We start from the raw sequence: 27,225 nt of genomic DNA, 5'->3' as shown, positions 1-27,225 counted from the left end.
AGCTTTCCTGTGCCGATGAGACCCTTTGGGGAAGGCGTGGGGGAGAAGGTTCCTGAAAGGCAAACCTGATACCTGCTGTGACCGATGCGACGCGGAACCAAAGTACTAGGGCTTCAGACTTGGCCGGACTGATTTTCCTGAGAGGCGGGGTCGCTGGTTTCTGTCGCGTTTCCAGTCAGCGCGCATGCGTCGCCTGTGCTTCGCCGCTCCCGCCTCAGGCTCCGGGTAGGGCTCCGGGATGTCCGCGTTGTGCGACCCTCCCGGGGCCCCAGGGCCACCCGGGCCTGCCCCCGCCACCCACGGTCCCGCGCCTCTCAGGTAGTCAGAGCCCCTGGTATCCCCCCCCCCCATCGCGCGACCCCGCGCCGATACCCAGCCTTCTCTACAGAAAGCCGGATCATACCTTGAGAACTCGCGTCAGGGTTCTCAGAGATTCTGGTCGCGTCCTCCCGGAACTCAGGGACCGCCTCACTAAAAACTCTGGGCTGCCCTTGGTTCTGCGTTCCCCGAGGCCTCAGTGGCTTCTTATGCCGGCCTTGCTCAGCCAGCACTTGGGGACATCAGGACTTTTGAGAACCCAGCCTCCCTGCCCCTTTTGCCCCAAGGAGGGTCACTACATGGAGAGTGTCTTGGGAACCAAGGCTGAGCTAGCCCTTCCTTTGCACAAGTCCCTTATTTTGAGGTGCCCTTTTGTTTTTGAACCAGAGGGATGGCACAGAACCCTACCAGCCTAGAGAATGCTGTTGTCTTTGACAGAAAAGACAATAAGAGGAAAGGGGTTTTACTTCCTACCTCAACATAGCTTTCTGAACCTCTAAGGCAGAGCTTATATATATGGGGGTAGGAAGGATTGAAAGACTGTTGACCCCCCCCCCCCCGCGCCCCACTCTCGGCACATTGAAGATGATTTTTAAATCGTGGTTAAGACTCTTTAATTTTCTTGAGGTAGGGTCTCTCTATGGAGAGATCTAGTTGTCCTGGAACTCAAGTAGACTAGGTTGGCCTTGAACTCACAAGGAATTAAAGGCCTGTCCACCAAGTCTGGTGGAATTCTTCTACAATATGAGAAGGCACACATATGCGAAGGAGAGCATTTAGTAAAGGGTTTACAATTTTCTGGCCTTTACAAGATTTCAGGGTGCTTGTGCTGTAGAGGGGGGCTGAAAGATGTTAAAGCAGGTATAGAACTCCAGAATGTATTTACTTAATTCACCAAATCTTCATTGAGATTTTCTATATACCAACATCCTGATAGAACTGAATTCTGTGGGTTTTTTTTTCCCTTGATTTATTTATTTGTTTGTTTGTTAATTTTCGAGACAGAGTCTCACTTTGTAGCTCTGTCTGTCCTGGAACTTACTCTGTGTTTTAATAGCATAAAAGTGAGTTCTGCTCGTTCAGAGCATTTAAGCCGATTTCTTTCATTTTTTACCTGTAAAATGGGATAACAATTTAACCATATTGTTGTCAGAATGGGGCTGGGGATGTAGTTCAGTGAGCGAGCTCTATCCTAGAATGCCAAAAGCCTTGGGTTTGATACCTAGCACTGAAAAGGAAGAAAGATACCCGGATATTTGAAAGGTAATATGCTATTGATATGAATGTTGTTGTTGAAGGACAAATATCATTTTTGGAATGGCTGAAGTGACCAAGGCTTGGGTATGCTTCTGAACCTCTATGATTCTTATAAGGGACATTTCACCCTGTTATACACAAGACAATCCAAAGCTCTTGGAAGGAATGTAACTTTTCTAACATCTCCCAATGTTCTGAGTCAATTCTTTTGTTTCCTTTTAGTGCCCAGGAGCTGTCCCAAGAAATCAAAGCTTTTCTGACGGGTGTAGACCCCATTCTGGGCCACCAGCTCTCAGCTCGTGAACATGCTAGATGTGGTCTTCTTCTGCTCCGGTCTTTGCCACCTGCTCGGGCTGCTGTACTGGACCACTTGAGAGGTGTTTTTGATGAGAGTGTCCGGGCCCACCTAGCTGCCCTAGAGGAAAGTCCTGTGGCTGGTCCACCGCACCTTCGTCCACCTCCACCCTCCCATGTCCCTGCTGGTGGACCTGGCTTAGAGGATGTGGTCCACGAAGTGCAGCAGGTGCTATGTGAGTTCATCCGGGCCAACCCAAAGGCCTGGGCACCTGTGATTAGTGCATGGTCCATTGACCTTATGGGACAGCTGAGCAGTACATATTCAGGTCAGCATCAGCGTGTTCCCCATGCCACTGGCTCTCTCAATGAACTGTTGCAGCTGTGGATGGGCTGTAGGGCCACCCGCACGTTAATGGACATCTATGTGCAGTGCCTGTCGGCTCTCATTGGTAGCTGCCCAGATGCATGTGTGGATGCCTTGCTGGACACTTCTGTCCAGCATTCTCCACACTTTGACTGGGTTGTGGCCCATATTGGCTCTTCTTTTCCTGGTACCATCATCTCCCGAGTCCTCTCCTGTGGTCTTAAGGACTTCTGTGTCCATAGTGGGGCTGGAGGAGGAGCTGGTGCTTGTGGTGGAAGCTCTTCTCAAACCCCGTCTACAGACCCCTTCCCTGGATCTCCTGTTGTTCCTGGGGAAAAACGGGTGCCCAAGATTGCCTCAGTTGTAGGCATCCTAGGGCATCTGGCCTCTCGCCATGGAGACAGCATCCGACGGGAACTCCTGCGCATGTTTCATGATAGCTTGGCAGGGGGTACTGGGAGCCGCAATGGGGAACCCTCCCTTCAGGCTACAGTTCCTTTCCTACTGCAGCTGGCAGTCATGTCACCAGCGTTACTAGGCACAGTCTCTGGAGAACTTGTAGACTGCCTCAAGCCCCCAGCAGTGCTAAGCCAGCTGCAGCAACACCTACAGGGGTTCCCCAGAGAGGAGCTGGACAACATGCTAAACTTGGCTGTGCATTTGGTGAGTCAGGCCTCTGGGGCTGGTGCCTACCGCCTGCTGCAGTTCTTAGTGGATACAGCTATGCCTGCTTCAGTCATTACTACCCAGGGCTTGGCTGTGCCAGACACAGTAAGAGAGGCCTGTGACCGGCTAATCCAGCTGCTCTTGCTACATCTACAAAAACTGGTTCATCATCGTGGAGGGTCTCCTGGAGAAGGGGTGCTGGGCCCACCCCCACCTCCTCGTCCAGTGCCCTTTCTTGATGCATTAAGAAACCATGTTGGAGAGCTGTGTGGAGAGACATTACGGCTGGAACGGAAGCGCTTCCTCTGGCAGCACCAGCTCCTGGGTCTACTGTCTGTCTATACTCGACCTAGCTGTGGACCTGAGGCATTGGGCCATCTACTGAGCAGAGCCCGAAGCCCTGAAGAGTTGAGTTTGGCAACCCAGCTGTATGCAGGGCTAGTGGTTAGTCTCTCTGGCCTTCTTCCCCTGGCCTTCCGAAGCTGCCTGGCTCGAGTGCATGCAGGGACTTTACAGCCTCCCTTCACAGCCCGACTTCTGCGCAATTTGGCCTTGTTAGTGGGGTGGGAACAGCAGGGTGGTGAAGGCCCTTCAGCCTTAGGGGCCCGGTTTGGGGAGTCGGCCTCAGCCCACCTGTCTGATCTGGCTCCTCTTCTGTTACATCCAGAGGAGGAAGTAGCTGAAGCTGCTGCCTCCCTCCTGGCAATATGTCCTTTTCCTTCAGAGTCCCTGTCTCCTTCCCAACTTTTGGGATTAGTGAGAGCTGGGGTACACCGCTTTTTTGCTTCTCTAAGGCTGCATGGCCCTCCTGGTGTGGCCTCAGCCTCCCAGCTTCTTACCCGCCTCTCTCAGACTTCCCCAGCTGGGCTCAAGGCTGTCCTGCAGCTGCTAGTTGAGGGAGCCTTACATCGGGGCAACACAGAACTGTTTGGAGGGGAAATGGATGGGGACAATGAGACTCTCTCAGCTGTCTCAACCCCTTTGGCTTCAGCCTCTTTGTTGGACATTAACCGGAGGCATACTGCAGCTGTGCCAGGCCCTGGAGGGATCTGGTCAGTTTTCCACGCTGGAGTCATCGGTCGTGGCTTAAAGCCACCTAAGCTTGTTCAATCTCGAAACCATCAGGAAGTGATCTATAACACTCAGAGCCTCCTTAGCCTTTTAGTGCATTGCTGCAGTGCACCTGTGGGCAGTGAGTGTGAGGGTTGCTGGGGTGCTCCCACCCTGAGCCCAGAGGCAGCCAAAGCAGTTGCAGTGACCTTAGTGGAGAGCGTGTGTCCTGATGCAGCTGGTGCTGAGCTGGCCTGGCCCCCTGAGGATCACGCACGGGCCACTGTGGAGCGGGATCTCCGCATTGGTCGGCGCTTCCGGGAACAACCCCTGCTGTTTGAGCTTTTGAAGCTAGTAGCAGCTGCTCCCCCAGCCCTGTGCTACTGTTCCGTGCTGCTGCGGGGGCTGCTGGCTGCCCTCTTGAGCCATTGGGAAGCCTCTCGACACCCTGATACAGCCCAGTCCCCCTGGCACCTGGAGGCATCCTGCACCCTGGTGGCTGTCATGGCTGAGGGAAGCCTCTTGCCACCAGCCTTGGGTAATATGCACGAGGTATTTAGCCAACTGGCACCATTTGAAGTGCGTCTGTTGCTGCTTAGTGTCTGGGGTTTTCTCCGGGAACATGGGCCCTTGCCCCAGAAGTTCATCTTTCAGTCTGAGCGTGGCCGCTTCATACGGGACTTTTCTAGGGAGGGTGGAGGTGAAGGAGGACCCCACTTGGCTGTGCTGCATAGTGTCCTCCACCGTAACATCGATCGCCTGGGGCTCTTCTCCGGCCGTTTTCAGGCACCTTCATCGTCCACTCTGCTTCGGCAGGGGACTTGACCTTTTCTCTGCTCCAGAGATCGAGGAGGTTGAATAGTGAAAGAAGAGACTAAGGTGCTACAGAAGGGTGGAGGCTTCTAAGTCCGTACGTAATGAGCGGTGTCACTTTTTTCAAACCCCATTTTTTCTAAATAAAATTTGCGGAGTTGAGACAAACAGTCCAGTGTTTCTATCTGCCTACGCAAGCTGCCAAAGCCTGAGAATGCAGAGGCCGGGACATCAGGCCACGCCCCATCCATAATTTAGAACGCGTTCGACCAATGGCATAGACGTCCGGCCGCGCTCTGGCCGGGCCAATCGGAAGGCCGGAAGGGGCGGGGACTAGGGTACGTGGCTCAACGTGCGCAGGGGCGGGTAGGTTCGGGTCAAGGAGCAAACCGGGTACAAGATGGCGGCGGTAGCGGCAGTGGCGGCGCGTAGGAGGCGGTGAGGAGCCCGGAACCCGGGGGCGCGCCCGGACGCCCTTAGATCCCCCGAGCCCTATTTGCTCCTTTCTCTATGCCTTCCCGTCACCCTGGTACTCCTGGCCTCGCAGGGGCTCTTTGTCCCCGTGGTGGCGGCCTCAGCCTCCGGCTGCAGATTCGCGAGTCGCTGCGGCCCTTGTCTGTGGGGCTCCTGGATCTCGCCGGGTGGCTTAGAAAGGCTGAAGCTGGGTGCTCCCTTTTGCCTTGGCCGCTCCCAGCCGCCCCCTCTCCCTTGGTGGCTCGCGGTGGTCAATGCTTCCGCCTCCTTCCTGCAGTGCTCAGGGCCGTCGAGGCAGGTAGAGGGACGAAATGCATCCCAGCCTGTGATAAAGCAGCCTGTTGCCACCCTGCTCCTCTTTCAGGCTGCAAGCACTGCGGTGGCTAGGTCGTCCTGTATTACCCTTTTGCCCTCACCAGCCCTGACCAGTTTCGTTTATGCTCGTTTGGTGGGCACGACTTGGGCAGGAATAAGTTCACAGTCTGCATGGATACTGTTGCTCAAACACAACATGTAATCGAATGATTTGGTATGCGCTCTGGAGTTTTTCTAGAACCGAAAAAAAACTTGGAAACACATCAGCGTCGCAAAGCGCGGTACACCTAACGGATATAATGGGTTGGGAAGAGGCGTGTACTGACAGCAGCAGTGTAAAAAGGGTGAATCATAAACTTAGTTTTCCAATAAACAAGTGGACTTACTCTAAAGCTCATTCCTGACTTTCAGCTTGTGAACGCCTCTTGTTTGGGGCGCTTAAGGCATCCCTGAATTCCTAGAGTCAACAAGTCATAGCTGGAAATATCCTTTAGAAATCATATCCTTAGGCCATCTCCCCAAACCTATTTTATAGCTTTGAAGATAGGGCTCCAGGGAGTATTTAATTGCTAAACTGCCCACCCACTACTGCTATTTGGGGCAGGTGGGCACAGGGATCCTGTAGCAGCCACCCCTCAGGACCAGGGCTGTATGTATCCCTTGTGGTTAGTTTTTTTCTGGTAGCATTTCCTCTGCTTGTACTGGTGCTTACTCCTGCTCAGCCTAGTGCACCAATTTCTAGTGTTTCCTCGCTTTTCTGGCTGACTTTTCATTACTGGTAGCAGCCAGCCAGCCTCTCAAATTTTTCTTCTAGAGAGCTTCCTTTGTTTACTGATCCTTTTCAAAATTTTATTTTGGTGGTTCTGGGGAATCAAACAGGGCTTGATTGATCTCTCTCTGTGGTAATTTTCTTCCATGTAGATAGGGAAGCTGGATAACTGAGTCTGATAGGTCCTATGTCGGTTTCATTGCTTAGAAGAACCATGTCTTTGTTACTCTGCCCCACCTCCTTTTTATTCGTTTATATTTTGAGGTCTACCCTTGACTGGCCTGGAACTCATTATGTAGACCAGGCTGGCCTTTAACTCAGAAGAGATTTGCCTGCCTCTGCCTTCCAAGTGCTGGAATTAAAGATGTGTACCACTATGCATGGTTTCCCCCTTTTTAATTAAGATTTTTTTTTACATTTCTTTTGCCTGTATGTGTGTACATGTGCACATGTATGTGCATTTACTTCTGCATATGTATATAATGAGTTAATTCTCTTCTTCCACAATGTAGGTCCTGGATAATCAAGCTTAGGTCATTACACTTGGCCGCAAGTGTCATCTTGTGAGCCCCCCTCCCCTCGCCTCCCCATGGAACACTTCTAAGTGTGTTCCTGTATTGCTTCCATCATAGTCACGGAAAGGACTTATTTAAAAGGCTGATGTTAGAGGCTGACGATGTCCCTGAATGTTTGCCTGACGTGAGTGAGCCCTGGGTTCAGTCTTCAACACCAAGAAAGAAGTAAAGCAGTTAAATCTCTGGTCCAAGGTTTGGTAGTGTTTGTTTAATAAACATAACAAATGTTTCTTGTCTTATTTTCAAAACTGGGTTTTACATAGCTCAGGCTAGTCTTCAGACTTACTATTGTAGGTGAGGGTGACTTTGAACTCCCATCTTCTGCTTCTGCCTCCCAGATATTGGGATTACAGCTCTGTACCACCATACTTGGTTACTTACTCTTTCTTTTTTAAGGGAAAGGGTTTCTCTGTGTAGCCCTGGAAATCCTGGAACTTGCTCTGTAGGCCAGGCTGACCTTGAGCTCAAAGATCCTCCTGCCTCTGCCTTTCAAGTGCTGGAATTAAAGGCATACACGCACCACCACTGTCTGGCTTACACATTACTAGACACTAAAATCTGAGAGTTCCTATATAGGATTCATTTAGTTGGTGAATATATATATGTATATATACGTATATATTTATATATACATATATGTACATATATATGTGTAAATGTTTTGCTTTTTTTTAAAAATTTATTTATTATGTATATAGTGTTCTGGGCACCAGATCTCATTATAGATGGGTGTGAGCCACTATGTGGTTGCTGGGAATTGAACTCAGGACCTCTGGAACAGCAGTCGGTTTTCTTAACCTCTGAGCCATCTCTCCACCGTGAATATATTCTTTAGGCTAACTGAAACTTTATTACGAATATTGTTTTGTTTTGTTTTTTTTGCCTGCCTGTCTGTGCCCTATGTGTGTGGCTGATGCCAGAAAGAGGGTGTTGGATTCTCTGAAATAAATTACCGAAAGTTGTTTGCTGGCATGTGGGTGCTAGGAATCAAACCCAGGTCTTTTAGAAGAGCAGCCAGTGTTCTTAATCACTGAGGTGTCTTTCTAGTCCCAGAACTAACTTATTTAAATGAGACTATTTTCCCTTGGTCTTTGATAACACATTGTGGGAGTGACAACCTTGATGTGAAGCTTTTTAGTGTAGCAGGTCTGATCTGTGATTAGTAAGCTTTCTATCCTGTAGGAATCACGGTCTTAGAGTCATGCAGGACTGAGCTCAAGCCCATTTTCATCCCTTAGTAGCTGTTCAAAGGTCATAGATGATTGACCCTTCTATACCTTAAGTTTCCAGTCTGGTGGGAGAGAGAGGAATGACGACAAAACAAGCAAACAAACAAACAAACAAAAAACCCACTAATATTGACTAAGAAAAACAGTGAATGAAATGGGGAAAGTGCTTTACAATGGTGACGCATGCCTTTGATCCCGGCACTGGGGAGGAAGAGAGGCAGGTGGATCTCTGAGTTTGAGGCCAGTCTGGTCTACAGAGTGAGTTCCACTACACAACAACCAGGGCTGCATAGAGAATCCCTGCCTTGGAAAACAAAACAAAAATTGGGAAAGTAAATGCATGTAAAGAAGTAGTTTTGAGCCCTGCTTACTCATTAGTTAGAGGATATTTATGCATTATGAAATTTTTCTTTTTTTAAATTAATTTGTTATGTATACAATGTTCTGTCTGCATGTGTGCATGCCCACTAGAAGAGGGCATTAGATCTCAGATGGTTGTGAGTCACCATGTGGTTGCTGGGAATTGAACTCTGGCCTCCTGGAAGAGCAGCCAGTGCTCTTAACCTCTGAGCCATCTCTCCAGCCTGATCTTTTTTTCTTGTTTCTTTTCAAGAACTTGTTTTGTAGACAAGGCTGGACTTGAACTCACAGAGATCCACCTGCCTCTGTCTCCCAAGTACCGGGATTAAAGTTGGGAGCCACCGCTGCCTATCGTTTTTGAGATAGGTTCTCACTCTGTTGTTCGAATTAGTCTCCTATGCACAAATGACTCTTAACCCTGCCCTAGCCTCCCAAGGAGCTGTGGGCTACAAGCATACACCTTGCCGCAGGGAGCTTAAGCAGACCCTATTTTAGGCTAATTAAATCAGTCCCTGAAGATGATGTGGGGGTATTGAGTCTTTGAAAATTTCAGTCATCTGGAAGCGAGGGACATAACAGGCCCTTTGGGTTCAGTATGTTTTTCAACTGTTACTCTCTCTAGCCTTACATAGTGATGGTTATTTGTTTTGAAGATGCAGAACTGTGCATCAAAGGAGCTGAATGCCTAGTGTTCCAGGGAAGCTAGGACCTTAGGAATTGTGACCAGCAGACTAACTGGGTGTTTGCTTTGTTTCTCTGATGTACATACATGGTACGATCATTTCCTTTGGGATTGACTGTTGTTGCTGCTTCTCTCTGAGATGCTGATGTAACTGCAGTCAGTACTTGAGCCTTTGAAGGCCAGAGATGCCTTGTCTACTTTCTTTGCCCCCCCCCCCCCCCAGGCAGGATTTTCCTGTAGCTTTGAGTCTGTCCTGGAACTAGCTCTTGTCGACCAGGCTGACCTCAAACTCACAGAGATTCACCTGCCTCTGCCTCCCAAGTGCTGGGAATAAAGGCATGTACCACCATGCTGGACTCAGGACTGACTTCATCCTTTGTCTACTCTGATTTTTTTCCCTATTTAGTGTGGTGGCTTTCATGAGCTATCTTTTAGGGTTATGGTAAAAAGGTGAGGCCTTTCCTGACCAAAGTGTTAACTGTTCTCTCCCTGTCTGTTTTTCCCATAGGTCTTGGTTAAGTTTGGTACTGGCGTGTTTAGGGGTCTGTCTGGGGATTACCCTTGCTGTGGATAGAAGCAACTTTAAGACCTGTGATGAGAGTTCCTTTTGCAAGTATGTTTCTGGAAGAGGTGAATGAAAAGTGGGTATATGGGAAGTGTGTAGTATGGGTAGTGTAGAAAGGAAGTGGTAAGTAGAGACACCTAAGGTTGTTGAGATGCCTTCTAATCTTACTTCCCAACTGCAGACGGCAACGAAGCATTCGGCCAGGCCTCTCTCCTTACCGTGCCTTGCTGGACACACTTCAGCTTGGTCCTGATGCTCTCACGGTCCATCTGATCCATGAAGTCACCAAGGTCAGGCGAGACAAGAAAAGGTGGTAGGGATGGGGAATTGGGTGGTAACTTGGGAAAGAGAAACTTGTAACCAATGTCTGTGTTAGGCAATCCTGAGACATTTACTTTTTAATTTTTTTTCTGTGTATTAGTGTTTTACCTTCATATATCTGTGTACAGTGTGGTGCAGTCCCTATGGAGGCCAGAAGAGTGTGTTAGATCAACTGGGACCAGAGTAATTGACCATTGTGAGCCAGCATGTGGGCACAGGAATCAAATCAGGACCTTGGAAGAGCAGCTAGTCTCATAAAAGTTGAGCAATATCTTTGGTCCAGAGGCTTTTGATTTTAAAGAAGTCTGATTTCAGGTTCCTTAGGCCAAGGCTTCATAAACTTTTTCCATTTGCAAGATAATTTTTAGAAAGATTTATTTTTTTATTATATATACAGTGTTCTGCCTATATCTATACCTGCAGGTCAGAAGAGGGCACCAGATCTCATTATAGATGGTTGTGGGCTGCGATGAGGTTGCTGGGAACTCAGGACGTCTGGAAGAACAACTACTGCTCTTAGCCATCTCTCTAGCCCCCCATTTGCAAGAAGTTTTTTTAAAAAGTTTTTTGAATTATTTATATTTATTTTATGTGCATTGATGCTTTGCCTGCATGTATGTCTGCTTGAGAGTGTCATATCTTGGAATTACTGACATTTGACATATGGATGCTGGGAATTGAACCCGGGTTTGTTAGAAGAACAGTCAGTGCTCTTAACCACTGAGCCATCTCTTTAGTCCTGAAAGAAATTTTTATAGTGAAGAGAGAGAGAGTGAGTTGTGTTTAAGTGGTGTGTATGTGCAAGCCAAACATAAATTTATTTTACAGCAGTTACTTGACACACATATAATTTTTTTCTTTTTTTTCTTTTCTTTTCCATATGTGTGTGGGTATTTCTAGACAGGGTTTGTCGTGTAACCCTGACTGACCTGGAACTCACTGTAGGTTAGGCTGGCTTTAAACTAATAGATCCGCCTGCCTCTGCCTCTGAAGTGCTGGGATTCTGGTATTAAGGGTGTGCCCCACCACTACCTGGTCAATTTTACAGTCTTTTGTTTTGTTTTATTTGTTTGTTTTGTTTTGTTGTTTTTGATTTCCTGAGACAGGGTTTCTCTTTATAGCTTTGGAGTTCGTTTTGGAACTTGCTATGTAAACCAGGCTTGCTTCTGCCTCCTGAAGTGCTTGAATTAAAGACGTGCGCCACCACCACCCTGTTTACAGTTTCTTAAAGATGAAAACAAAGTTGTATTCTAATGAGATGATGTGCTTGCTTCTCTTTATATGAAGACTTCAGTCTTGTCTGGAAGTACATGGTACTGAAGTATTCAGAGAATCTTCAGGACTTTTCAAAGTTGAGAATTCCACTTCATATAAATACTATCTCGTACAAAATGGCAGATGTATGGGTAAAGCCCATACATAAAAAATTACTTAAGGGCTGGAGAGATGGCTCAGTGGTTAAGAGTACTGACTGCTCTTCCAGAGGACCCGGGTTCAATTCCCAGCACCCACATGGCAGCTCACAACTGTCTGAAGATCCAGTTGCAGGGGATCTGACACCTTCACACCAATGCACATAAAATAAAGTTAAATAAACCATAAAAAATATTTAAAAAAAAATACTTAAAAAATACTTAAAAAATTGTTGGAAATTGTCCTAATCTCAAACCAAAATTCATTACTTTTTTGTTTGTTTGTTTGTTTGTTTCAAGACAGGTTTCTATTATGTAGCTCTATCCCAGACATTTAAACATTTTTTAAAATATTTATTTATTTATCTATTTTATGTATATGAGAGCTCTATTGACTTTATGCCAGAAGAGGGCAATAGTTCCTAGTATTGATGGTTATGAGCCACCCTGTGGTTGCTGGAAATTGAACTCAGGATCTTTGGAAGAGCAGCCAGTGCTCTTACCCACTGAATCATCTCTCCAACCTGGAACATTACATTTTTTATGAAACTCAAACCTCAAGCCAGCAATCCATATGGCAATTGTTTATTTATCCTGGGACTGGGTCTCATTGTATAACCCTAACTGGCCTTAAACTCACAGAGATCTTGCTGCTTCTATCTCCCAAATGTTGGAATTAAATCGGAATTAAAGGACTGTGCCACCAACTTGGTAATTTTTAAAATGTAAGCCGTCATATTTTTGTAAGAACAGAAAATTTTGTATGTATAGTAAAAATACCACAATTGTTAACACACAGTGGTCTCCAATACGAGCCAGAGTGTTTTAGGCAGTGTTCATTGGCATAGTGTGCCATGATGGCACGAAAAGTACAAAGTGCATGTTGTGTATTGAGAACCAAGGCTTCAGTGAAGTTGGGTGATGCAATGTGGGTGACCACAGCTAGAGAAAAACTTAGATTCATTATGAGTTTGGTTGTTTTTTTTTTTTAATTTACTTTCCTTTCTTAGTTTTTTAGGCTGAGTTTCTGTATAAAACAGCCCTGGCTGTCCTGGAACTCACTCTGTATACCAGTCTGGCCTTGAATTCACAGAGCTCTATCTGCCTGCCTCTGCCTCCAAAGTGCTGGAATTAAAAGTGTGTGTCACTACACCTGCCTTTGACCTGTTCCTCTTTAGGACTCATATTTGAATTCCAGTACCCACATGGTGGCTCACAAAATATCTACAACTCTGGTTCCAGGGACTATTGCCTTTTTCTGACCTCTTTGGGCACCAGGCACGCACATGGTACACACACTCAGGTGAAACACTCACACACATAAAAATAAATTATTCTAAGCCAGGCGGTGGTGGCACAGGCCTTTAATTCCAGCACTCAGGTGGCAGAGGTAGGCAGATCTCTGTGAGTTCAAGGCCAGCCTGGTCTACAAGAGCTAGTTCCAGGACAGGCTCTAAAAAAGCTACAGAGAAACCCTGTTCCAAAAAACCAAAAATAAATCTAAAAATATGTATATTTTAGTTTTAAATCAGAGCAGTAAGGCAAAAGACTGAGAAGAGACATCTTAGAGAGGAAGGGTTCGGAGGGTTTGTATGGCATGGTCTGTTTTGTTTCTTCAGATCCAGGTTTCTGTTTCTGCAGGTGGTGCTTGTGCTGGAGCTCCAGGGGCTTCAGAAGAATATGACTCGAATCAGGATCGATGAGCTAGAGCCCCGGCGGCCCCGATACCGAGTACACGATGTTTTGGTGGCTGATCCCCCCACATCTCGGTAAGCTTTCTTGAGAAGGATCTCTGTCTGAGTACCCTTTCTCCTTCTGGATGAGCCTTTGGTAACTTTGTTACATCAGAGAAATAGTTGACTAGCACCTCTCATCCTACCCCCTTTCCAGCTTCTCTTCCTTCTGCTGTTTAGTTCCTTTCACTCTGTATATCCACTCAGCAAACTGGTGTTTTGTCTTCTGTCGAACCTAGGCTCAGTACTGCTGTTAAAAGGAAGTAAGCAGCCAGGTGGTGGTGGCTCACACCTTTAATCCTTTAATCCCAGCACTTGGGAGGCAGAGGCAGGCAGATCTCTGAGTTCGGGGCCAGGCTGGTCTACAGAGTGAGTTCCAGGACAGGCTCCAAAGCTACAGAGAAACCCTGTCTTGAAAAATAACAAAACAAAACAAAAAGGAAGTAAGCAAGCCAAACACACCTTTGTTGTCTGCCAGGCTTCCCTCCTTTTTTCTCAGTTGTTTAGAATACAATTGCTCAAATACTTATTTTATATTTATTTATATGTTTAGATTACAGGTATCTGCTGTAATCTGTTTCTCTTCTCTCTCCTTTTTATTGAGACAGGATCTCATTCTGTAACTCAGGTTTGTCTGGAATGTAGTATGTCAGTCACACTTGGCTTCTACTCACTCAGTCCTACTAGTGCTTTCAGTCTCTCTAGTACTGGCACTGTAAGACATGAACTACCACACATGTTTTTTCCCAGTTTATTAATGAGATGGAACATCTTTGTATGTTTGGTTTTCTTTTATGTGAATGTGTGTATAAATGGATGTATTTGTAGGGGTGTGTGGCCAGAGAGCAATCTCTGGAACAATATTTCTCTCTCATTGGCCTGGAACTCATTAATTAGGTTAGTCTTGCTGGCCAGTGATTCCCCAGGCATCCAGCTATCTCTGCTTCTCTAGTATCGAGGTTAAATCTGAAGCCACCACACTGTGAATTCTGGGGATTAAACCCTGCTCTTCACGGATGTGAGGCAAGCAAGCCCTTCACCATCTGAGCTCTTTCCTCAGGCCCTGTTTGTGTGTTGTCTTTGGGTGTACTGTTTTGTGAGATAATAGTTGACAGTTTATACCCGCTCATCTCTTTTGTGGATTGTCCTTACAGGCTTAAGGAATTTGTTAATTTTGAGTCTTTATCATTTATATATTGTGGGTACTTTTTTCTAGGTTGTAACCTTTTAATTTACTAAAGATGTCTTTAAAGAAAAAAGAAAACAGCTGGATATTAAGGATGTAACTCAGTTATGGAGTACTTTACTAGACCCTGTGCTTAAGTTATTCCAGAAAAGAAAATCAAAATACATGGACTGGGGAGCTGTTAGCTCTGTGGTAGAACACGTGCTAGCATGTGCAAGGCTGAGGATCAATATTTCACACACTTTGTAATTTGGAGTGGTTTTAGATTTATAGGAAAGTTGAAGGAATGAGTTCCTTTGTACCCTACACACAGTTGGTGTGCTTGCTAACATTACTGTAGTTTGTTTGTCTTCCTAGTGAACTGGTAGCACTGTCCTATTAACCACAGTTCATGCTTATTTAGATTTCCTTCGGTTGTTGCCTAGTATACCTTTTCTGCTCTGAAGCCAAGATATCATAGAGCATTCGGTGGTCATACCTTGATAGATTCCTCTGACTGAGACAGTTTTTCAGAAATTTAAATGTTCTTGATGACACTGAAGGTATCTTTTGATAAATACAAATTTTTAGTGTTAATACTGTCAGGTTAATGTGTCAGTCAGTTTCTACCTTGTGATGTTAGCACATACTGCTTTATTTAAATAATCTCTCTTGGGCCGTGGATGTGGCTCAGTGGTAAAAGCACCTGTGTAGTGTGCACGAGGCCCTGGGTTCAATCCCTAGCATTACAAAAACAACTGTCTCATCCAGGCATGGTAGTTTAGCATCTATAATCCTGACTACTTGAGAGACTGACGAAAGAGAATCTCTTTAACATAGATATTAGAGACCGGCCTAGGCTATAAAATCCCATTATTGTAAACTAAACAGACAAAGACTTAAACGTGAACCAAGAAGGAAAAGAAAAAAGTTTTTGTTTATCTCTTGGAGAAATATATTAAGTTTTCATCTAAGGATTTATTTGTTTGTTTGCTTGCTGTTTTGTTTTTTGAGGCAGAGTCTCGCTATGTAGCTCTGACTGTTCTGGAACTCACTATATAGACCAGGGTGGCTTCAAATGCTGACCACCCAGAATTAATTAAGCAATTAATTAATCTAATTAATTAAATAAAATAATTCATTCTGCTGGAATTAAAGGAGAGCACAACTATTCCTGAAAAATAATGGAAATGTTATAATGGAGTCCCTTTCTACTATTAATGTATGCTAATATATTTTTTATTTTAAACCTTGACCCCAATGTCCCCATGGCCTATTGAACAAGTGTGTGTGCCTCTTGCTAATCAGTCCCTAAATATTTATTTATTATATTTATGTGTATCTGTGTGTGGATATATACATGTAAGTGTAGATGCCCTTGGAGACCAGAGGATTCCTGGAGCTGGAGTTAGATGAGCTTGTGAGCTGCTTGACATGGGTGCTGGGAGTTGAACGTGAGCCCTCTACAAGATCAGTATGTATTAACTGATGAGCCATTCTTCCAGCTCCAGTTAGTGTGTGTGTGGGTGCACATGCAATATGCCCGCAATGATGAGAGAACAAATTCTGGTGTTGCTCCTCAGGTGGTGGTGTTTCTTCTTTGTTTTTGTCTCCCACCCCCCCCCACCCCCCGCCAAGACAGGGTTTCTCTGTAGCTTTGGAGCCTGTCCTGGAACTAACTCTTGTAGACCAGGTTGGCCTTGACCTCTAAGAGATCTGCCTGCTGGAGAGAGGATCTTACTGTGTTCTGGCCGGCATGGAACATGTTATAGACCAAAGTCGCTTTAGACTTGAGGCAGTCCTATCTCTGCCTTTCAAGCACTGATTTACATATGTGTCCCTCCATACCCAGTCTCAAGATTTATTTATTTTGGGGCAAGTGGGATGGCTCAGTAGGTAAATGTACTTCTCGCCAAGCCTAAGGACCTAGGTTGAATCTTCTGGACCCAACATGAGAGAAGGAGAGAACAGACTCCTAAAAGTCTTTTCTGGCCTTTACATGTTCGCTGTAGTGCATGCTAACCTGTCCCCACAAAAAAGATGGAAACATACAAAAAATAATATTTTATTTTATTTTATTTTTGTGTATACCTGCATTATATTATGGTTAGGTATGCACTGTAGCCTGCATGTAAAGCCAGAGAACAATTTCGGGGATTGGTTCTCTCCCTCCACAGTGTAAGTCTTTGGAACTCAAGTTCAGGTCGTCAGACTTGGTAGCAGGCATCTTCGCCTGCTGTGTGGTCTTGCTAATCCCCAAAACTGTTCAAAGAGAAAAAGGCTCTAATGAGTTTTTTTCTCTCTGAACCTGTTGCCTGTAGCAGGTCTCTTGGCCTTTTACCTAGTCATATATCTCCTTTGATCTCTTTCCCAGGCTTTCAGTCTCTGGCCATGATGACAACAGTGTAGAGCTAACAGTGGCTGAGGGACCATACAAAATCATTTTGACAGCACGGCCGTTCCGCCTTGACTTGTTGGAGGATCGCAGTCTTCTGCTCAGTGTCAATGCCCGAGGACTTATGGCTTTTGAGCACCAGAGGGCCCCCAGGGTCTCGTGAGTACAGGGTGGGGACTTCATGGTACTTACTGTGGTAGTGCCTAGAACTGTTACTGGGTATTGTATTCTTGGGAAGAGACTGGGTGCAGAACAGCCAGATAGGGACAGGAGGGTGGGAGACACCACCTATCAGAGAGGGTAAAAACCAGACCTGGGTTGCAATTTTCTCTTTTTTGTACATATCAGGAGGCAGTTATTTTTGTCCCTGAGCTGTACACTGGGCATCTCCTCTGGGAGGTCTGCCTGGAACTGCTCTTTCCTTACCCTTCTCACGTCATCACATACCCATAGTTTATTTTCTTCCTGCTACTTATTTATTTATTTATTTATTTATTTATTTATTTATTGTTTCTTTCCCCCCATCTCCAGAAGTTTGTCTACTGAAACTCACTTTTATGTTTCTGTTTTTGTGTTGGTTTTGTGCTCCTTCCCCTTCCCTACTCATCTCCTCCTGCCCCAGTTTCTCGGATAAAGTTAGTCTCACGCTCGGTAGCATGTGGGATAAGATCAAGAACCTTTTCTCTAGGTAAATCCATGGCCACTGGTACTGTATCTGTTCCTCTTCCCTTACCTACCCCTCTCTCTGGCCCTCTGGGGATTTGGGTCCTTCTTTGCTCTTTCCCCTGTCTTGAAGTCCCCTGGGAGGAAGATGAGTGCTGGGAGTCCTTCAGGAATGTAGGAAGCTTATTCCTTTGCTAAGGGGTGAAGGGGTTTTCTGTTTTGCTGGGGTTCCTGGTTCTAAGTTGGAATACATTCAAGATCCTAGAGAGAAACTAAAGCATTCTTTTCGTTGTTGTTCATTTTTTTGTTTGTTTTGAGACAGGGTTTCTCTGTGTAGTACTGGCTGTTCTGGAATTCACTCCGTAGACCAGGCTGGCCTTGAACTCAGAGATTCACCTGCCTCTACCGCAATTAAAGGCATGTTTCACCATGAAAAGCATTCTTTGGCAAATCTTTTGGAGTCCTAGAGTGTATCTGGAGAGGCTTTTTATGGTCTGACCAACTTGCTTTTGTGTAAAGTCTGATCAAGAAAGGTCAAAATTTTCTCTGGCAGCAGAGCCAGAATTGGCATTTAGAACCTAGGCTACTGAACCACCCTGCCTGTCTCTTCTAGATACCACAGAGACTGCTGATTTGGCCCTGTGTATAGAAGGCACTTCCTGTTAGCATTTATTCCTCATTTTCCTCTGTCAGTACTTTCCCCTTCCTGCTTATTGGGGTCCCTTCCCAAGCTTTAACATTCAGTCCCCTCCTCCAGTGCTTTCATTCCTTTGGACCCTTGGCTCTCTATTCCCTCACCCCTCCCTCCATTAGCCCCTCATCCCTGCCCGCTCTGGATTGGAGCAGACAGCTCTCCTACCTTCCAGGCAAGAATCAAAAGACCCAGCTGAAGGCAATGGAGCCCAGCCTGAGGCAACGCCTGGGGATGGTGACAAGGCAAGTTGAAGTGGTGGGTGGTTGGAGTGGCGCATAGGGCTGACTGGGAGGCTGCTGAGTAAATTGAGCCTAGTCTCTTCCTGAAGCACTGATGAGATGTAGACCATAGAGTGGGAAAGACAACCAGTGCGTGCATGAGTATCAGTCCTTTTTTTTTTTTTTAAAAAAAAAAAAAAAAAAACAGCCAGAGGAAACCCAGGAGAAGGCTGAGAAAGATGAGCCAGGAGCCTGGGAGGAGACATTCAAAACTCATACTGACAGCAAGCCTTACGGTGAGGGGCCGGGAAAGCCCTGGCTAGGGGCACGGGGACATCTTGGCAAGCAGAAGCTCTGTAAATCAGCCTTTGCTTTTCTTTCAGGACCCATGTCTGTAGGTTTGGACTTCTCTCTGCCAGGGATGGAACATGTGTATGGGATCCCTGAGCATGCAGACAGCCTGAGACTGAAGGTTACTGAGTGAGTCCACTAGTTATAGTGGGATGGTTGAGAAAGGAGGCAGCCAGGGCTTGGAGTTTTGCTCATTCACTTGAGTATTCTAGGCAAGCATTACTCCCTTCCCGTATCTGAGTTACCTGTCTGGGTTATGAAGTTCTTTGAAGGAATAAGTCTGTTCTTCTCTCAGCTATGTCTGTGGGGTGGCATTTGCGTATGCCATAGCTTGAACAGTCATTAGCTTAAGTCTGTCTGTCTGCCACCAGGGGTGGTGAGCCGTACCGCCTATACAACTTGGATGTGTTCCAGTATGAGCTGAACAATCCTATGGCTTTATATGGGTCTGTGCCTGTGCTCTTGGCACACAACCCTCATCGAGACTTGGGCATCTTCTGGCTTAATGCTGCTGAGACATGGGTTGATATATCCTCCAACACTGCCGGGAAGGTAAGAGTGTAGCGTGGGGAGAGATACGGTAAAAGTCTGCCGGGAATGCTGGAATGTGAGTGTGAAAATACTAGTGACACAGCTTATTTGGGAAATGGTCCTTAGTCATTGCCAGATAGTACTCAGGATGAATGAAGTCATTGCTCCCTCTGGCCTGAGAAGATTCACTGTCCATTCTGTAGGAACACTCTGGGTTTAGGGGCTATTTGCTTACTAAGATTGAAAAGGTCCTTAGTCTCAGAAGACAACAGGTACTAGTGGGTTACAAGGCAAGGGCGTCAGGAGTGGTAAATGGCAACACCAAGGCTGTTATTGTGGAGGGGACGGTGCTTTTTTAGAGAGTGTGGTCTGTGAAAGTCTCCTGGAGGAGTTGATTGTAAACTTTCAGACCACACAGTAAGGTGTTAGGAGCCAGCTGTGTGAGCACCCAAGCGAAAATTACTGCTTTTGTCTCAAGTTGGCAATCAAAAGCTGACTTTCATTTGTCTCCTCCGTAGACCTTGTTTGGGAAGATGTTGGATTACCTACAGGGATCTGGGGAGACTCCACAGACAGACATTCGTTGGATGTCAGAGAGTGGCATTATTGATGTTTTCCTGATGCTTGGGCCTTCAGTTTTTGATATCTTTCGGCAGTATGCTAGTCTCACAGGTAGGTGATGTTAATACTCTACTAGCCAATAGTCTCATTTTCTGTTCTTGAGAAGTTAGGTTTGTGCATTTTCAGACATTTTCTCTCAGCCTGTTTTTCTACCCTACCTTTCTTTTAGTCTCCTTGTACTTTAAGGATCAGGTTTAACCTGATTCCCTTTGTACTCTGTCCTTTTTTTCCTCCTTAGTGTGTGTTTGCATGCATGTGTATTTGTGAGCCCCCTCAGAGGCCAGAAGGCAGTACCTGGAGCTGAAGTTACAGGTGGCCGTGAGCTGCTTGATGTTGGTGCTGTGAGCCTAGACTTGGTCCTCTGGAAGAGTGGCAAGTGCTGTACTCTTAACCTTTTAGCCATTCTTTAGTCTGTAACTATCTTTTGATGAACCCGCAGGGACACCGGCATTTCCCCCTCTCTTCTCCCTCGGCTACCACCAGAGCCGCTGGAACTACCGGGATGAGGCTGATGTTTCAGAAGTGGATCAGGGTTTTGATGATCACAACATGCCCTGTGATGTCATATGGTTGGACATTGAACATGCTGATGGCAAGCGGTACTTCACTTGGGACCCTACCCGCTTTCCTCAGCCTCTCAGTATGCTTGAGCGCTTGGCTTCCAAGAGAAGGAAGGTAAGTGTGGCTGCAGCTCTGTTTGGTCTTCCCATTGTAAGGGTGAGACATAATCATCCCAACCATGTCTACTTTTGTTCTTCGTCCCTAGCTGGTGGCCATTGTGGACCCCCACATCAAGGTAGACTCTGGCTACCGAGTTCACGAAGAACTGCGAAACCATGGGCTGTATGTTAAAACTCGGGATGGCTCTGATTATGAGGGCTGGTGCTGGCCAGGTAAGCGGACCAAGAATTGAAGGGGAGACTATTGGGAGATCAAGGAGGTAGAATTATTTTGTTAGGCTTTGTTTTTTGCCTCTTTGGGGTTTGACAGCTGTTGTTTTTCTCTCTCAGGCTCAGCTAGTTACCCCGACTTCACTAATCCAAGGATGAGGTCCTGGTGGGCCAACATGTTCAGCTTTGACAATTATGAGGTAGGAAAGACTATTCATGTGCCTTCTGTCTTTCCTACTTTCTTGTCATGACTAAGCCTTTGTGCTCAATACCATTGCTTTTTTGGGGGCCTATACATTTCATGGGGACTTGAAGATCTTGAAGGATTCTGAAAAATACATGGTTCTGGATTTCTAGAAGCTTTCTTTCTGACAGTGTTTCTCTTATTCCTCTCCTCTTTCCTGTACATATGTGGTGCCTGTATTTTCAGGGTTCAGCTCCTAACCTTTATGTCTGGAATGACATGAATGAACCATCTGTGTTCAATGGTCCTGAGGTCACCATGCTGAAGGATGCTGTGCACTATGGTGGCTGGGAGCACCGGGACGTTCATAACATCTATGGCTTATATGTGGTAAGGGACTGAGAGAAGAAGTAGGGAGAACAGTGCTTAAAGGTGAAGACTTTGTAGTTTTCACCAGATGACAGATGGCGTTTGTTCACTCTCTCTCTCTTGATTTTCTACCCAGCACATGGCGACTGCTGATGGACTAATACAGCGCTCTGGTGGCATAGAACGTCCCTTTGTCCTGAGTAGGGCTTTCTTCGCAGGCTCTCAGCGCTTTGGTAAGACTTGGAGAATGGAGTTTTGGCAGCTGTGCAGGAAGGGGAGTGCTTGTAACCCCAGCACTTAAAGTGTTGAGTCAGGAGGCGCTTCAGTTTTAGGGCTGCCTAGACTGTCTAGGTAGTCTAGGCCATTTGGAGCTACTTAGTTTGACTGTCTCAAGGGAAAAATTAAGCAAAAAATAGAGCTCTAATACAAAAAGTATGAAGGCCAGATCAGAGGAGCCATGGTGTCTCTGGAGGGGAACCAGAGAGTGAGTGGGATGTCTAATCCTCATGTAAGAGTTCTGAGAGGACTGCAGGGGAGCTCCACCTAGCTTATGCAAGGCCCTGCTCAGTTCCTAGAACCAAAACAAGAAAAGGAGTAGTATTTAACTTTAATATCTTCAGAGCGTCCTGGCTGCTGTCAAGCAAAAGTGGTGGGTCAAAAGACACCTTTCTAAAGGCTGAGCCCTTTTCTCTTTGCTAAGCTCCTTCCTTCCTGACTTTTTTCTCAGGGGCTGTGTGGACAGGGGATAACACTGCAGAATGGGATCACTTGAAGATTTCTATCCCTATGTGTCTCAGCTTGGCACTGGTGGGACTTTCCTTCTGTGGTGGTAAGAGGAGAAGAAATTTGGGGTTTTGATTGGGATAAAGTCACAGGACCTGGGCAGGAGCAATGAACAGAATATATATATGGATGGCTGCCAGTACCTCTTCTTTGCCCTTCTTCAACCTGCTACTTCTCCTCTCCCAGCGGATGTGGGTGGCTTCTTCAAGAACCCAGAACCAGAGCTGCTTGTGCGCTGGTACCAAATGGGTGCCTACCAGCCATTCTTTCGGGCTCATGCCCACTTGGACACTGGGCGGCGAGAACCATGGCTGTTAGCACCTCAATACCAAGATGCAATCCGAGATGCCTTGTACCAGCGGTACTCTTTGCTCCCCTTCTGGTATACCCTCTTCTATCAAGCTCACCAGGAAGGACTTCCTGTCATAAGGTAAATTAGTCAGCAGCATCTGTGGAGTCAGGCAGAGTGACTGGGAGATAACGAGGTCCAGTTTGGGTGTCTGGGCCTCTTTCTTTCCATTTCCAGAGCCTTGTTTGTAAGATCTGATTTGAATATGAAATGTGGAAGGGAGATCCAAGGATGTAATTCAGTGATAGAGTACTTGAGCACTTGCCTGGTATATCCAAAGCCATGAGTTCAGTCAGTCCCCAGTGCCACCAAAGAAAAAGAAAGAAAGAGGCTAATGAAATGGCCCAGTGGGTAAAGTAAAAGCACTTACCATCAGATGTAGGGAACTGAGTTCAACTGCCAGAACGTGATAGAAGGAGAAAACTGACTCCTATAAGATGCAGGTTGTTCTCTGACCACCACATGCATGACAAGTGGCTCTTCATCCAATCAAAAGTTGTGCTAAAGGAGGCTAAGGTAGGAGGTACAAGAGTTTAACACCAGCTTGTGCTGAATAGCAAGACCCTGTCTTAAAAAGAGAGTCAAGGGAAGGCTAAGGGAAGTAAGTGAATAATGGTAGTGAACATCTGAAGAAAACTGCCAGCAGTGATGTCATTTGATAAAGGTCAGTAGGTCACAAAAGGCCTTCTTGAGAAAACAGCGTCTTAAGATGGACCTGTACAATGAGTGAGGCAGATGTCACCCCAAGGAAGAACATCACACAGAAAGGACACTGCAGGTGCCAAAATTCCCAAGTATAACAAGCCAGAAATAAAAACAAAAATTCTGTGGGCCTTGGGAAGGAACTGAGAGGAGAGGTTGGCACTGTGAATGGAGAAGACACTTCTCTGATCCTAAAGGGTCTTGCCAGCTAGGTGTCACTGAAGTATTTGAGGAAGCCACTAAAAGATAGAGAACAGTTGGAAAAGAGTGGAGTTACAGAAGTAAGATAGGAAGTAAAATGACCTGGTGGAGTTGTGTGCCTGCAACATTCAGTTGGCTGAAAGGTCCTGGGTTTCTCCCCAGTGCGGTTCTTTGTTTGTTTGTTTTTGGTTTGTTTTTTTTTTTTTTTTTTTTTTTTTTTTTTTTTTTTTAATATTTTTTATGGTTTATTTAACTTTATTTTTTATGTGCATTGGTGTGAAGGTGTCAGATCCCCTGGAACTGGATTTTCAGACAGTTGTGAGCTGCCATGTGGGTGCTGGGAACTGAACCCGGGTCCACTGGAAGAGCAATCAGTGCTCTTAATTGCTGAGCCATCTCTCCAGCCCCCTTGTTTTTGTTTTTTTGAGACAGGGTTTCTCTGTGTAGTCTTGGCTGTCCTAAAACTTACACTGTAGACGAGGCTGGCCTTGAACTAAGAAATAAGCCTGCCTCTCCCTGCTGAGTGCTGCCACCACTGCCCAGCCTCCCAGTGTATTTATTGCTAGTTCTTAGAGGAATGTCTTTGACCTATGTCTGAGAAGGTAATATTGTCCTTTCCTGTCTTCCTTTCTAGGCCCCTCTGGGTACACTATCCTCAGGATGTGACTACCTTCAGTATAGAGGATCAGTTCCTGCTTGGTGAGAAATGGGAGGACAGTTGGTAGTGAGTTGGGTTTAGACTTCAGAAGAATTTGTGACTGGGTGGTGATGGTGTTTGCCTTTAATCCCAGTACTCAGGAGGGAGAGGCAGGTAAATCTCTGAGTTTCAGGCCAGTCTGGTTTATAGAGTTTCAGGACAGCCAAGCCAAGGCTTCACAGAGAAACCTTATCTTGAATCTCCCCTCCTCCTAAAAAGAACTTGTGGGATGTGTATATATGAAGGTTAAGAAAGTTGTGGAGTAACTGTGACTGGACCTGAAGCAGAAAGATACTTTAATGCTCTCTAGACTGGCAGCAGTGCTCTCAGATACATGTTAATTCTTGTATGTTTTAGGGGATGCACTCCTGATTCACCCTGTATCAGATGCTGGGGCCCACGGTGTGCAGGTCTATTTGCCTGGCCAAGGAGAGGTAAGTTGCAGGATGTCGTAGGCAAATAAGCAAACAGGATGGAACTCCTGTGCATTAAGTAATTCAATGTCTTGTCATCCACAGGTATGGTATGACATTCAAAGCTATCAGAAGCATCATGGTCCCCAGACCCTGTACCTGCCAGTAACTCTGAACAGTGTGAGTATGCCTGCCTAGCTGCTATCCCTGTTTGCTTGTATATTTCCAGAAGGGGAGAAAATGTGTAATTCGAGGTCCAAATGACCTTGGGGGCCCAAAAGAGCAAGAGGAGAAGATGCCGAAAGGCCTAAAGGAGTAGTGCTTCACTGCAGTACTTTTGCCTTAGATCCCTGTGTTCCAACGTGGCGGGACAATTGTGCCTCGATGGATGCGTGTGCGGCGCTCTTCAGACTGTATGAAAGATGATCCTATCACTCTCTTTGTTGCTCTAGGTCCCCAGGTGAGTCTCCAGGGAATGAGCTACTTCAACCCTCTGCCTGTGTTCTAGAACTCAGTCCCCTGGGATCTGTCCTTCACTCCCTCCTTGACTTAAGTTCGTACCTCTCTTTCTGCTCAGGGTACTGCCCAAGGAGAGCTCTTTCTAGATGATGGACACACATTTAGCTATCAGACTCGCCATGAGTTCCTGTTTCGTCGATTCTCATTCTCTGGCAACACACTTGTCTCTAGGTAATGGGGTACCCTCTACATGGGCCTGGGCTTCAGGGATGTTCAGGTTTACTTTGCTTTTCTCAGCTTTGGACTTTGCTTTGAATAATCTTCCTGACAACTTCTCCAATTTGCATTTCCTTTATTGCCTCTAGTTCAGCAGATCCCAAAGGCCACCTTGAGACACCTGTCTGGATTGAGCGAGTGGTCATAATGGGGGCTGGAAAACCAGCAGCTGTGGTGCTCCAGACCAAAGGTTAGTGATTGGTCTGGCCTTGGGATGGCAAAAGAGAAGCAAGTTGGAACCTTGCTATGGAGAAGTAGCCTATTGCTGACTGTGGTGCTTGTCTTCCTTTCACAGGATCCCCTGAAAGTCGCCTGTCCTTCCAACACGACCCTGAAACCTCTGTGTTGATACTGCGTAAACCTGGCATCAGTGTGGCCTCTGACTGGAGTATTCATCTTCGATAACCCAAGGAACTTGTTCTGAGTTGGGAGGAGGGGTGTGGTGGTATTGAGTTACCTTTTCTTTTGCCTTGGACCCTATTCAGAGTTCACCTTTTTAATCAATCCCAAGACTCAGATTCTGCCAACATCGGGGCAGCATGACAGGGCTGTCCTAGGGCTCTGAATTCCTCTTATGACCTAGTCTTTCCTTCTGTGTGTTTTCAAGCTTCCCCCTCATTCCTAGTTGCTGTAACTGGAGCACTTTCATTTGTGAAGTCCCTAGGGGCCTTGTCTTTCTCTTTCCCTTCCTTAGGGTCTCTGACTTTTCCTCAGACCTTGTCTATTCATGCCTCTTGTGTTAATGCCATTTCTTGGAAGAAAATGAGGGCAGTGAACTTTAGAGTTCCTTTTTTTCTTCCTTGTTCTCTCTTTCCCACTACCTACCCTTTTCATCCCCCTGCCCCTCAACCCTCTCCTTTCTCCGTTCCACTGATACACTGGGACCATCCCTTACCTGGTGAGGGACGAGTGGATCAAGATTCAGGTTGCTGGAGAATATCCTCTTCCTTCTCATCTCAACCTTTTCTTCCCCATTTCTTTCCAGAGCTGCTGCATTTCTCCCATTCCTTGAGGGAGAAACTTCCACACAGTTAAGAGGGGATGGTCATTAAACTTATTTTGCCCCTTCTGGTCCTCTTGGGACACTCAAGATAGAGAAATGAGTTGTGGTTTCACTGAATCACGGTCACCTGTATTTATTGCTGGGAAGAAGGCTGAGGGTGGGGGGAGATGATCATGTGTATCCAGGGATTACTTCAAACCCTTGGAAGGGGAGGGGGATGAGGGAGGACTCAGGAACCAGGAGAAATGTTTGTGGGAATTTTTTTTTTACTTCCTCTGGGTTCCTAACTGTGACAAGTTTTGATAAAAGAAGAAACAATAAAAAGATAAACCATACATAATAATAGGTGTCTGAATTATAGTTATAAACTGAAGTACTTCAGAAAATAGTAGCCTTCCATTTTAATATGCGTAAACTGCCTCATTCTAGCAAAATGAGCCAACATGAGGCTTCCTTAGCTCGGTCAATGCTAGTACTTTATAGAACAACCTAGCCAGGGGTCTTAGGAGGGAGATGAATCAGAAAATTGGTTTGTCTTACAACTGTAAGAACCTTAGTTTGATCCACAGACCCACTGTGAAAAACACTGAGTGTGGTGTTGCAGGCATTTGTAACCCCAGTGCTGGGGAGATGAAGACGTTGGATCCTTGATGCTCTGGCTCAATGAGAGATATGGAAAAAAGAAGAATGGTTCCTGGAGAATATGTAAAGTTAGCCTCTGGCTGCACATGTCACACATGCTAGTTGTCATTTGTATGGTTTTTTCACGATACACTTTTTCTATGTAGCCTTGGCTGTCCTGGAACTAGCTATGTAGACCAGGCCGGCTTTGAACTCAAGAGATTTGCTTGCTTCTGCCTCCTAAGTGCTGGGCTCAAAGGTGTGTGCCGCCACTGTCTGCCCTCAGTAGTCATGTTTTAAAGTGGGCTTAAGTGGGAATCAGAGCTAATAGTTGTCATGTGTAACGTGCGTACTACTATGTGTACTATGGTCCTGTAGCACCTGTACTTTGTGTGCTACGGTACTATGCCTGTAGCGTACAGCCTGCACTACCAGACAGT

General features: G+C 46.1%; 2 protein-coding genes across 3 annotated transcripts; both read left to right on the top strand.

Annotated features, from left to right (window-relative positions):
* Positions 1-181: 181 nt before the first annotated feature.
* On the top strand, positions 182-4,935 carry Ints5 (integrator complex subunit 5). The gene is made up of 2 exons (XM_048458648.3): positions 182-318; positions 1,798-4,935. The coding sequence occupies exons 1-2, from the start codon at positions 239-241 to the stop codon at positions 4,775-4,777; spliced, it is 3,060 nt and encodes a 1,019-aa protein (XP_048314605.1). The 5' UTR covers positions 182-238; the 3' UTR covers positions 4,778-4,935.
* A 156-nt stretch (positions 4,936-5,091) lies between these two features.
* On the top strand, positions 5,092-26,507 carry Ganab (glucosidase II alpha subunit). 2 transcript variants are annotated; one of them, XM_087908142.1, is made up of 25 exons: positions 5,092-5,203; positions 9,678-9,782; positions 9,916-10,024; positions 13,109-13,236; positions 16,740-16,919; positions 17,383-17,448; positions 18,290-18,359; positions 18,544-18,631; positions 18,719-18,815; positions 19,058-19,238; positions 19,736-19,889; positions 20,278-20,513; positions 20,605-20,731; positions 20,849-20,928; positions 21,159-21,302; positions 21,418-21,514; positions 22,009-22,110; positions 22,251-22,494; positions 23,951-24,015; positions 24,371-24,447; positions 24,532-24,606; positions 24,773-24,886; positions 25,004-25,116; positions 25,251-25,351; positions 25,457-26,507. In XM_087908142.1, the coding sequence occupies exons 1-25, from the start codon at positions 5,166-5,168 to the stop codon at positions 25,564-25,566; spliced, it is 2,901 nt and encodes a 966-aa protein (XP_087764268.1). In that variant the 5' UTR covers positions 5,092-5,165; the 3' UTR covers positions 25,567-26,507. The 2 variants fall into 2 exon arrangements, with proteins under 2 accessions (XP_087764268.1, XP_087764269.1); XM_087908143.1 differs by lacking the exon at positions 17,383-17,448.
* The last annotated feature ends 718 nt before the right edge of the window (positions 26,508-27,225 follow it).

The sequence above is a fragment of the Myodes glareolus genome, chromosome 7 (genome assembly GCF_982192425.1).
Source record: "Myodes glareolus chromosome 7, mMyoGla1.1, whole genome shotgun sequence".
NCBI classification, from domain to species: domain Eukaryota; kingdom Metazoa; phylum Chordata; class Mammalia; order Rodentia; family Cricetidae; genus Myodes; species Myodes glareolus.
This window is presented reverse-complemented; position numbering and strand designations above follow the sequence as displayed.

Bases quoted from the DNA above. Each gene is read 5' to 3' on its own strand.
- Ints5 (XM_048458648.3), top strand. From the start codon at position 239: ATGTCCGCGTTGTGCGACCCTCCCGGGGCCCCAGGGCCACCCGGGCCT. The intron at 319-1,797 runs GTAGTCAGAGCC...GTTTCCTTTTAG, and splicing joins CACGGTCCCGCGCCTCTCAG to TGCCCAGGAGCTGTCCCAAG.
- Ganab (XM_087908142.1), top strand. From the start codon at position 5,166: ATGGCGGCGGTAGCGGCAGTGGCGGCGCGTAGGAGGCG. The intron at 18,360-18,543 runs GCAAGTTGAAGT...AAAAAAAAACAG, and splicing joins CGCCTGGGGATGGTGACAAG to CCAGAGGAAACCCAGGAGAA. The intron at 21,515-22,008 runs GTAAGACTTGGA...CTTTTTTCTCAG, and splicing joins CGCAGGCTCTCAGCGCTTTG to GGGCTGTGTGGACAGGGGAT.